Source organism: Sinohyriopsis cumingii, chromosome 17 (genome assembly GCF_028554795.1).
Source record: "Sinohyriopsis cumingii isolate HCF-2022 chromosome 17, ASM2855479v2, whole genome shotgun sequence".
NCBI lineage: Eukaryota > Metazoa > Mollusca > Bivalvia > Unionida > Unionidae > Sinohyriopsis > Sinohyriopsis cumingii.
Genome location: NC_142977.1, coordinates 119,124,070 through 119,136,804, shown reverse-complemented (window position 1 = coordinate 119,136,804; position 12,735 = coordinate 119,124,070). Strand labels below are relative to the sequence as shown.

The 12,735-nt window shown below is 36.3% G+C and overlaps 1 protein-coding gene across 1 annotated transcript in view; it reads left to right on the top strand.

Annotated features, from left to right (window-relative positions):
* Positions 1-12,735, top strand: part of LOC149779749 (ATP-binding cassette sub-family C member 9-like) — a 215,442-nt gene that overhangs the window by 179,312 nt on the left and 23,395 nt on the right. Inside the window, exons 28-31 of the mRNA XM_089940609.1 lie at positions 1,235-1,348; positions 4,483-4,603; positions 7,383-7,507; positions 9,173-9,360. Coding sequence (XP_089796735.1) covers positions 1,235-1,348; positions 4,483-4,603; positions 7,383-7,507; positions 9,173-9,360 — 548 coding nt within the window. The remainder of the gene's footprint in view (positions 1-1,234; positions 1,349-4,482; positions 4,604-7,382; positions 7,508-9,172; positions 9,361-12,735) is intronic.

The following is a 12,735-nucleotide window of genomic DNA, read 5'->3' as shown; positions in this document are numbered from 1 at the left end:
GATTTGTGAGGTATTAGTTCTCCTATGATATTAGGATTGGATAAGTATTGTAGAAGAAAAATATTTTACTACAAAAACTTTCTTTCTAATGATGATTACTAATATGTACTCAGAGAAATCTGTGGGCACATTTATCAAATTGTATATTATTTTTGGAGTAAAGTCTTTTTTTTGCATGCATTTATGAACTTCATTCCGTATGCAAAAGCAAATTTGTGATAGTGATCAACCAGGTACTTTTGTTTGGTAAGCTAGACTACCTATCAAGTGTTATGTTGATAAACATACTCAGCTTTGAATGTAACATAAGTACCGATTGGTTTTTGAGTACATTGTTATCCAGTTATATTGATAATTAAAGAACATGTTACCTACCTTATTTACTAATTTAAAAGTCCAGTCCTACTGCAAACAACATTGACCCTGATTTGACATTGCATAACCTGCATAATCTGCCAGCAGAACAGAGTCTATGCTATTTGTTCTGCTGATTACTCCTAGCAAACTGCACAGACCCAGACTTACATTATAAGACAGCAGATCCGGATCTCTGCATTTCGGACATACAAGTGATTATATATGGTGGGATGGCCATGTTATGCAGGTGTATGTGATGGTTTGTTATTTCATGTGGCAAGACGGGGCAGTGCAGAAATTTATTTGGAAATGCTCATCAGTTACAGAAACATGGGAATATATATGTGATGTTTCTATTTTAAATGTAGTAATGAATGAAATGAATTTGGAAACTACTTCCCAAACAAGGGGAGATAAGTAGGAAATGTGGGGTTTTCTTGAGATACTGTAATATGGGATTCGGAATCTGATCAGTTTGTTACATTTTATGTATTATCAAGATTTTGGTCATGTCAGGAATTTACAATGATGGCAAGACATTTGATTTTCAGGAGCAGTTAATAAATAGATTCTGTGTCACAAATCATTCATATTGTATGATGATTGATACACTATGGTATGATGTTTTATGGTGATTGACAAATATTACACTGTTGTGTGACAAATAGAAGATATTACAATGCTTCCCTCTTAAATGTCCATCCCTTCTGCAGTTCTGCAGTATTAGTTTTTATTGTTTTTATTTCAGGATTACATGGGTGCAGCATTAGTTTTTATTGTTTTTATTTCAGGATAACATGGGTGCAGCATTAGTTTTTATTGTTTTTATTTCAGGATAACATGGGTGCATTATTAGTTTTTATTGTTTTTATTCCAGGATTACATGGGTGCAGTATTAGTTTTTATTGCATCTATTGCCAGCCTAATGTCTGGAGTGAAAGGAAATACAAATCCAGCTTTCATTGGCTTATGCATAGCATATGCTTTAATGGTAAGTGCATATTTTGCTTTTCTGTTTCTTTTTACACTCTTGCTTATATAAAGGCAGGTCGTATATAGGAACTCTCATGTCTTCCCATCCATCTTTCCATCTGTCTGGAACCTTCATGTCCTTCCATCTGTCTGGAACCCTCATGTCCTTCCATCCATCTCCATCTGTTTGGAACCCTCGTGCCTTTCCATCCATCTTTATCAGTCTTGAATCCTCATGTTTCTCCATCCAACCCTATCTGTCTGGAACTCTCATGTCTCTCCATCCATCTCTCCATCTGTCTGGAACCCTCTTGTCCTTCCATCCATCTATATCTGTCTGGAACCCTCATATCTTTCCATCCATCGCTATATTCATTTGTCTGAAGAGTTAAAAAGACAGATGAAGTGGTTAGGTCATTCCATCTGTCTGGAACACAATCTCATTAGTGCAACTATTTCTATAGCTTTTGATGGATTGCCATAACATGTAAATAAGGATGCAGATAACATATCACAATGTTCCATCAATTTGGTGGGTTTTTTTACTGGCCATAAGTCAGAAGAACTTATGGGATGGTTTGTTGTCCATTGTCAGTCTGTCCATTAGCAGAAGTTTATTATCATTACTTCTTTTAAACTGTATTTGGAGAATTACCATTAAACTTGACACAAACATTCATCCCATGGTGTAGATGGTCATAAATGAAAATGTTGCTATTCTGACATCTAATATTGATGTCATTGTGGCCATTTTGAAATTCTTATCTCTACTTTTCCTGAATGGATGGTCATATCAACATGGTTTTCACAGAAAGACTTCTTATGATGTCTGCTTGGTCCTAAATGAAGATGAGGCCAAACTTCTTGCCAATGTGGCCATTACAGTGACCATCTGGAAAATCTAGTTATAGCTAATCCTCCTGAAAGAAATGTAATGTTGTCATGGGTTTTTTACCAGAAGACTTCTTATAATGTATGATTGGTCCAAACAAAGTGTTGATGTCATGTACAGTATGGCCACATCAGTGGCCATCTTAAAAATAATGTTATCACTACTCTTCCTGAATGGATGGTGATATCAACATGGCTCCTTCAAAACAAAAAGTCATATCAACATTGGGTTTATGATGTCTTTTCTGTCCTTAATGAAAATGGTGCCACATCCAGTATGTTCACAACTGCAGCTGATTGCAGAATCTTGTTATTGCTGATGAATAAAAGATGATTTCTGCAGTTTACAATTGAAAGGAAGAGGTGGTCCTTTTACATGGTATGGTCATTGTATGAAGATGTACACAATAACAAATTACTGTCTTGAAGCTGACTGCAGTGGGACAGAATCTTTTGAATTCAACATGTCTCACAGATTTTAATGGATTGCAATGGAACTTTTTGAAACATGTCATTGCTTGTAAGGGCTGCTAGTGAATGTGTCATCATATCAATGAGAGTTTTAACAAACCTGTCATGGCTTTTAGAGGTGCTAGCATTGCTGCCATCACATCAGTGGGAGTTGTAAGAAACATCATAGCTTTTAAGGGGTGCATCGATGGTGTCATCATATGAATGCGAGATATGAGAACAGTGTCATTGCTTTGAAGTGCTAGCGATGCCATCATCACATCAGTGGGAGTTGTAAAAGACATGTCATGGCTTTTAAGGGGTGCCAGTGATGCTGTGTGTGTGATTTGGATTTTTAACGTAACTTTAACAATTTTTTCAGTCATATCACTACGATATCTGCAGTGTAGCAGTTTATAGTGATGTCTAGCACTGGGGCATCACGCCATGAACATGTAGCATGATGTCCCACCCAGTCACATTATACTGACACCAGGCTGACCAGTCCTAACACTAATCTCTTAATGCTGAGCGCCAAGCAAGGCAGCAGCTGTTAGTACCATTTTTTTAAATCTTTGGTATGACTTGGCTGGGGATCAAACCCACGACCTCCCGCGTCTGAGGCAGACGCTTTAACCACTAGGCCACTGGAGTGGTTCAGTGATGCTGTTGTCGCATCAGTGGGAGTTGTAAGAAACTTGTCATGGCTTTTAAGGGGTGCAAGAAATGCTGTCATCACATCAGTGGGAGTTGTAGGAAATGACATAGCTTTTAAGGGGTGCAAACAATGCTGTCATCACATCAGTGGGAAATGTAAGAAACATGTTAAGGCTTTTAAGGAGTGCTAGTGATGATGTCATCACATCAGTGGGATATGTAAGAAATTTAAGGGCTGCAGCAATGCTGTCATCACATCAATGTGAGTTGTAAGAAACCTGCCATAGCTTTTAGAGGTGCTAGCAATGCTGTTGAATGGGAGATATAAGAACAATGTCATTGCTTTAAAGTGCTACCAATGCCATCATCACATCAGTGGGAGTTGTAATAAACATGTCATAGCTTTTAAGGGGTGCCAGTGATGCTGTCATCACATCAATGGGAGTTGTAAGAAACCTGTCATAGCTTTTAGGGGTGCTAGCAATGCTGTCATCACATCAGTGGGAGATGTAAGAAACATGTCATGGCTTTCAAGGAGTGCAAGTGATGTTATCATCATGTCAGTGGGAAATGTAAGAAACATGTCATGGCTTTCAAGGAGTGCAAGTGATGTTATCATCATGTCAGTGGGAAATGTAAGAAACATGTCATGGCTTTCAAGGAGTGCAAGTGATGTTATCATCATGTCAGTGGGAAATTAAGAAACATGTCACAGCTTTTAAGGAGTGCTAGCAATGCTGTCATCATGTCATTGGGAGTTGTAAGAACAATGTCTCAGCCTTTAAGGGGTGAAAACATGTCTGTCAGTGTAAAGAATCTTATCCCAGATTATCCTGCAAAAGAGCTTTTGGACATAAAATTTAGCAGCAGTCCAAAACACACTTAAACAGAATTTCAGATCCTTTCATGAAATGCATTTACATTTTGTTTCTTGTTTATCATGATGCATTTCTTTGTCCTGCATTTTGCATTTATATTTTATTTCCTTCAGGTTACACTCCTTGTTTTATTTTATTCCTATAAAACCCTTGTTTGCATTCTTTGATGCATTGCCCTACATATTGAGCAGTCGAATTGTTTTGCCACAGGTAAATAAAAAACTACCTTTAAATTGGATTTAGCAAACAGTTACAGACCATAACCCTTTCTCTTCAGGTGTCTAACTATCTGAACTGGATTGTACGTAACATGGCAGAACTGGAAATGCTGATGAACTCAACAGAGAGAGTGGATGAATACACCAAGCTCCAGAGAGAACCACACTCATCCAGTGATGGTAAAATAAACATGCTTCTTAAGTATTCATTTGTTATAAACCTGATTAGTACCTCATTAGCTTGCTAAATATTCATTTGTTATAAACCTGATTAGTACCTCATTAGCTTGCTAAATATTCATTTGTCATAAGCCTGATTAGTACCTCATTAGCTTGCCAAATATTCATTTGTTATAAACCTGATAAGTACCTCATGAGCTTGCTAAATATTCATTTGTCATAAGCCTGATTAGTACCTCATTAGCTTGATAAATAGCCATTTTCTTATAAACCTGATTAGTAACTCAATAGCTTGCTCAGTAATCATTGTTTTAAAGCTGATTAGTACCTCAAATTATTATTATTAGGAAATGTTTAAAATAAAATATCTGGAAAACAATTTTTTCACAACACAAATCGTCTTATAATTGGAAGCCTAACATAGAGTCAACCATTGACATATGAAAAGTACAGTGTGACCCCACTATAACACTGTAGTTGGGAGCCATAAAATCCGACCACATTATATACCGAACAGTGTTATATGCAACCAAGTCAGTTAGCTGAAGAAAATGTACCCCCCCCCCCAACAAAAAAATTGTGTGTTGGGGGGTAATAAATGCGGGCGGTAAAATACGTGCTTCGTCGGCACAGTTACCATCTTGAATTAATGCATATTAAATGAGAAATACACCTGTAATGAAAACAAAGAAGACATAATATAATAGTTTACTTTATTTAGAGAACCATGAATTGGTACATATACGTGAATCCTGTTTATATATAAATGTCTAATGTATAGCATGAATAGAGTATCAACACCGTGTACTCACCTGCGAACCTCATCATATACATTGAATCCACAGTACAAGTGATTTCATCGAAAATATGCACACACAGCTTTAAAATATTCATTAATTTTGTAACACGTCATATTGGTCTGAATTCAGTGGAAAAACATAGCACAATCACGTAACGAATGACGAAGCACGTTTACTTTAAAGTACGTTCAAAGTCAGTAAAAGTTAGTTTGTGTTTTAAGCTGCTGTTGGCATAAACTTTTTCCCTACAAAATGTAAACTTTCACAACACAGTTAATGTGTTCCAGTCATGTTGGAAAATGCAAAAATCCATCAGATTCCATCACTTTTATTTAAGTTTTGTACTGACTTCCTTTGAAGAAAACTTCTTTGCTGTTATTGAAAGATTGTAGTTGGCTTTCTTTGATGAAGGGTGCATAAGCTTTTAAAGTCACCGCTAAAGAACAGCTTTGGAGAACCAAACGAATGCCCATTTCTTATTGTGGCGGCAACATCAAATAATTGTATTGCATGATTGAGACTGGTATTTTTTCCATTTGCTGAGTACTTCTGTTTCCTTTGAAATTTCAGCAAACTGTTTTATCTGGGTACATTTTTAAAAAGGAATTGGCCGTCGTTTAGACTTTTATAGTTACTGTCCCTCCATGCCTACTGAATAAACCAATAAGTAAGATGTCTTTTTGGTTTTTTTTACATTTGTGGTAGCAGCGTGATGCTGCCTTCCACGCGTGCATCTGAAAATTAACAAAGGATCAATGGACGATAGAGATGCAGGTGTTCTGATGACAGGGATTATTACAGAAAATGTGAGCGTTCTGAAGGATTTAATTCTGAGTGAAACGAAGAGGAATTTTACTTACCATCCACATACAAATGCCAGTCTTTGTAAATATATTAATTACTAGCGAGCGGCCGAAAATCTGATGAAAGATGGATTACTAGAGAATGCCTCTCCGTTACCAGAATGTCAACAACAAAAAAGCGGATATTTCACAACATACAGAACTCATGCTAGATGTCAGGATAAGCGGATTATGATATAACAATGCACTGTTTAGATGGTTTGTCAGTATAGACGAAGAAATTCTTTATGTAACAGTAGATAAATTTCAGTGCATTTTATATCCAGTTTGCGGCTTCCTTTCATGGGGCATCTGAATTTCTGCACTTCAAACCGATGGTTGTACATAATAGTTTAAACAGCCAACAATGTCGCCAACAAATAAAAAAAACCACAATAAGGAAAAACAATCCAAGGTTGCGACATTGGCAAAGACCTACGCGATCCCAGAATAAACTTTCTATGCGTTTTTTCTTCTTCTTACTTTTAAGAAGAAAAAAAATACTTTTTCATGTATGAGAAAAATACCTAAAATTTCAGGAGCCAAGCCACGATCATCTTGCATTATTCATACGCGATCTCTTCCCCAAAATGATAAGCAACTTTTTACGTTTTGTTTGTACTTTTTAAGAAATTTTTTGTGCACAAGAAAAATACATGTATATGACATTTCGGGAGCCACGCCACGAATGTGTTATATCCGAATTCGCGTTATAACGGAGCGCATTATAGCGGGGTCACACTGTACTACTTGATTAACTAAGTTCATCAGATTTGTGTTTTTAAAAAATAGCATGTCCAATGACAGTTTTATGAGTCAGGGACCTCAAGTCAGAGAATTTTCAACCTCTGAAAAGTGTATCTATCCACAATATATTCTTTTCTATGTAATTGAGGCTGCTGGTAAAGGAGATCAGTTAATAATGTTTTGTATATCAAGTTTTAGTCATTATTTAATTATCTTTTCTTATAAAATTTAAATATTTTTCTGAGATTTTATAAGCAAAGGCAGAGTATTTCATAGAATTAAGGAACTGCTTTTAATAAGTCATGCTAATTTTCTTCATTGTCTTACTAAAACAAGTTTATCTTTGTCTGAAATAAGTAAATTTGCAATTAGGATAGTCTCTCATTTCAGATAATCCAGATAAAGATTGGCCCAGTGAAGGTGAGATCCAGTTCAAAAATGTCAGCTTGACCTACGACACAGACTTGGAATCTGTTGTTTTGGGAGTATCTTTCACAGTTCGGCCAGGAGAGAAGGTATAAAGAATAGCTTATTGTCTTTTTCCCACATGCTTTCCGAAATTATGAAGAATATGTTTTTATTATCCTTTTCCCACATGCTTTATAATGGTATGAAGAATAACTACGTATTGTCCTTTTCCCACATGCTTTATGATGGTATGAAGAATAATTACGTATTGTCCTTTTCCCACATGCTTTATGATGGTATGAAGAATAACTACGTATTGTCCTTTTCCCACATGCTTTATGATGGTATGAAGAATAACTACGTATTGTCCTTTTCCCACATGCTTTATGATGGTATGAAGAATAACTACGTATTGTCCTTTTCCCACATGCTTTTTGAAGGTATGAAGAATAACTTATTATTGTCCTTTTCCCACATGCTTTATAATGGTATGAAGAATAACTACGTATTGTCCTTTTCCCACATGCTTTATGATGGTATGAAGAATAACTACGTATTGTCCTTTTCCCACATGCTTTCTGAGGGTATGAAGAATAGCTTATTATTGTCCTTTTCCCACATGCTTTATAATGGTATGAAGAGTAACTACGTATTGTCCTTTTCCCACATGCTTTATGATGGTATGAAGAATAACTTCGTATCATCCTTTTGCCACATGCTTTTTGAAGGTATGAAAAATAACTTTGTGTCATCCTTGTCCCACATGCTTTTTGAAGAAAAGACATAGCTTATTTAATATTGCCTGAATGTGTGTTTAATGTGGAACAGTTCCTACACCAGTCAAGATCTAATTCTTTGGATAAGATTTGGGATGGTTGGTAGATGTACACAAATGTTTTTTGAATGTTTATCCATCACCTGGAGGAAGAGCTTTAGGAAAAGGGAACACTTTTGTTTAAACATATAATCCGATAGAATGTGTAGTAATTTGGTGATTTTTTTAGCTCTACTGGTCATAGACCAAAAGAGCTTATGGGGTGACCTGTTCTCTATTTTCCATCCATCCTTTATCACAAATTTTTTTATCACTGCTCCTTAACTGCTTGGAAGATTGCCTTGAAACTTCACATACACATTCATTCCAAGATCTAGTTGATCCTAAATGAAACTGGTGCTATTTAGACATCCAATATGGCCACCACACAACTTATAAGTGATACTCCTTCTGAATTGATGGTTGTTTCAACATGGGGATTTCACTAAAAGATTTCTTATGTCTAGTTTGTCCTGAATGAAAATTGTACTTTTCAGACACCCAACATGGCCACCATAGTACCCACATTGAAAATCCTATTATCATTACTCCTTCTGAATGGAAAGTCATTTCACTAGAAAACATCTTATGATATCATATTGATCCTAAATGAAAATGGTTCCACTTGAACATCCAATTTGGTTGCCACAATGACCATCTTAAAAATCTTGTTATTGCTTACTCTTCCTGACTGGCTGGTCACATTCACATGGGGTTTCCTCCGAAAGACTTATAAGGATGTCTGGTTGGACCATAAGGAAATTATTGCCATCTAATATGGCAGTAACAGTGGGGTTTTTTTTAAATCTTGTTACTGCTCATATGTGTTATATATGGTTTCAGCACTCGGCAATTAAAAAGAAGTCATGTCTTGAATTCCAGGAAATTCTTTTAAATCAGTAGAGTGTCAGTCTCTTCAAGGGCTTCTTATTGTTCAGTTCTTATCTCCCTGTTTCAGATCGGTGTCTGTGGTAGAACAGGAAGTGGTAAGACATCACTGACCCTTGCACTCTTCCGAATGATAAAGATAACAGAAGGAGAAATCATAATAGATGGGAGAAATATATCCAGTGTGCCTTTATCAGTGCTGAGATCCAGACTAGCTATCATTCCACAGGATCCAGTACTGTTCACAGGAACAATCAGGTTATTCATAGTTGCTAGTAATTTACTTTCATGCATTGCTTCCACACCATTCAGTACACAAGCAAGAATTTGGTAATCTACCATGTACAGTTATATTGCAAAATTACTTGCATCTGATTATATTTTAGTGCATCTGCTTGCCATCTACATACTCCAGGTTGTTTAAAATAAGACCATCTTGGTGTACGACAGTTTTTGAGATCAGTCATTCCTATAATTGCAAGACTGGGGTATCTGACAAAAGAATGAATGTTGGGATGTGAGACTTTTCTATTCAGTAATAGAATTTATTTATCTACCCATTCAATTTGCAGCATTTGGAGTATGTATGGTCATTTGCAAACCAGTGCAACTAGTCATAGTGTTTCCGTATAGTCCTACCAGTACTGTATTTCTTAAATGATAAGCTGATACTTTATTTTAACTTATCCTCTATTTTTTCCCTTTCTAGTGATAAACCTATACATTGTTGTATCCTTATCCCCTACTTTTACCTTTTCTAGTGATAAGCCTTTACATTGTTGTAACCTTATCCCCTACTTTTACCTTTTCTAGTGATAAGCCTATACATTGTTGTAACCTTATCCTCTACTTTTACCTTTTCTAGTGATAAGACTATACATTGTTGTAATCTTATCCCCATCTTTTTTCTTTTCTAGTGATAAGCCTATACATTGTTGTAACCTTATCCCTATCTTTTACCTTTTCTAGTGATAAGACTATACAATGTTGTAATCTTATCCCCATCTTTTACCTTTTCTAGTGATAAGACTATACATTGTTGTAACCTTATCCCCATCTTTTACCTTTTCTAGTGATAAGCCTTTACATTGTTGTAACCTTATCCCCTACTTTTACCTTTTCTAGTGATAAGCCTATACATTGTTGTAACCTTATCCTCTACTTTTACCTTTTCTAGTGATAAGACTATACATTGTTGTAATCTTATCCCCATCTTTTTTCTTTTCTAGTGATAAGCCTATACATTGTTGTAACCTTATCCCCATCTTTTACCTTTTCTAGTGATAAGACTATACAATGTTGTAATCTTATCCCCATCTTTTACCTTTTCTAGTGATAAGACTATACATTGTTGTAACCTTATCCCCATCTTTTACCTTTTCTAGTGATAAGCCTTTACATTGTTGTAACCTTATCCCCATCTTTTACCTTTTCTAGTGATAAGCCTATGCATTGTTGTAACCTTATCCCCATCTTTTACCTTTTCTAGTGATAAGACTATACATTGTTGTAATCTTATCCCCATCTTTTTCCTTTTCTAGTGATAAGCCTATACATTGTTGTAACCTTATCCCCATCTTTTACCTTTTCTAGTGATAAGCCTATACATTGTTGTAACCTTATCCTCTACTTTTACCTTTTCTAGTGATAAACCCATACTTTATTGTAACCTTATCCTCTACTTTTTCCTTTTCTGATGATATGCCCAGCTCCAAAGACTCAGCAACTCTTAAAATGATACTGACTTAACATATGTAATAACAATTTAAAAAAAAAGAAACTATTGATGCAGTTAAATCTGGATATTGGCTTGCCAGGGTCCAGACTATTGGCTATAAACCTGTTGTCCATCATCTGAAAATGGTGCTCATCTGACATCCAGTATGGCCACGACAGAAGATATCTTGAAAATCTTGTAATTGCTACTTCACCTTAATGGGTGGCTGTATCATCATGAGATTTTATACAAAGACTTCTTATGAAGTTTAGTTCATCCTAAATGAAAATGGCGCCACTCTGACAACCAGTGAATTGCTGTACGACAGTTTTTGAATTCCCATCATTTTTCAAAACGGCCATTGTAAATCCTCTGCTGAAGACACCAACACTAGACCATAATGATTTAAAGAACTACCACCCAGTTTCTAATCTCCCATTCATATCAGAAATCTTAGAAAAGGTTGTTCTATCCCAGTTTGTATCTCATCTAAATTCAAACAGTCTTTTTAGCAATGTACAATCTGCATATCGCCCTTGCCACAGTACTGAAACTACTCTTCTAAAAGTAGTTAATGACATTCGGAAAGATTACACTCCTCACCCTCCTGGATTTGTCTGCAGCATTTGACACAATAGACCATGATATATTACTTCGCCGTCTCCCGCATGTATTTGGCATTCATGATACAGCCTTACTGTGGTTCAAGTCCTACTTGGTCAACAGGACACAAATTGTATCTGCAAATGGAATACATTCCAGCCCAGTTGATCTATGTTGTGGTGTTCCACAGGGGTCTGTTCTTGGACCTGTTCTCTTCATTCTGTACACTCAGTCGCTCTCAGGTGTCATAGATCATCATCCAGTGTCTCACCAGTTGTACATTGATGACACTCAAATATACAAATCTAGCCACCCAACTGAAGTTGATGCTACCATCCAAGGTGTAGAGAGGTGCATTTCTGATGTGAAATTATGGATGACATGTAACAAGCTGCAGATGAACGATGATAAAACTGAGGCCATTCTGATCACAACACAAAGACTTTCTCATTCACATCCTTTACCTCAAACAATAAATATCAGCAATGCCAACATTAAATTCACACAATCAGTACGAAACCTAGGTGTTACTCTGGACAGTACTCTCACATTGCACCAACATGTCATGAACATATGCAAGGCTGCATATCTTGAGCTGAGACGCATCAGCTCAGTTCGCAAATATCTTTCAGTTGATGCCACTAAAACACTTGTGTGTTTATTAGTACTTTCAAGACTGGACTATTGTAACTGAATTCTGTCTGGTTCATCTCAATATCTGCTCCAGAAAATTCAAAAAGTTCAAAACACCGCTGCTTGGATCATACTTAGAGTACCATGATCAGAGCACACCTCCCCGCTGCTCTGTAACCTACACTGGCTATGCATTTGATCCAGAATCAAACACAAAATTTGTTCTCTGTGCTACATCTCACTGTCGGACTCTGGTCCAACATACCTATCCGACCTCACCCATGTGTACACACCAGCAAGATATTTACGCTCCTCTTCTGACAATTGTATACTCATTATTCCCACTATGAAAACAAAGTCATATTGACAGCGTTCTTTTGCATACCAGGGCCCAGCAACGTGGAATGAATTGCCCACTGAACTTAGACACAAAGACACAGTGATCACATTCAAGAGGGCTCTCAAAACTCACTTATTTCGACTGCAAGAACAAACTTAAAGACCTAATAATGTTTCCTACCTTAAATATTCTCAGCATGTTTTTTAATGTTTTCTAATTTCATGGTGTTTGTTTTTGTAATCATATCATTATATGTTTTTTATCTTATAGGTGTTGTCTAATGTTGTAAAGCGCTTAGAGCTTCTAAAGATTAGGCACTATACAAAGTCCTCATCATTAT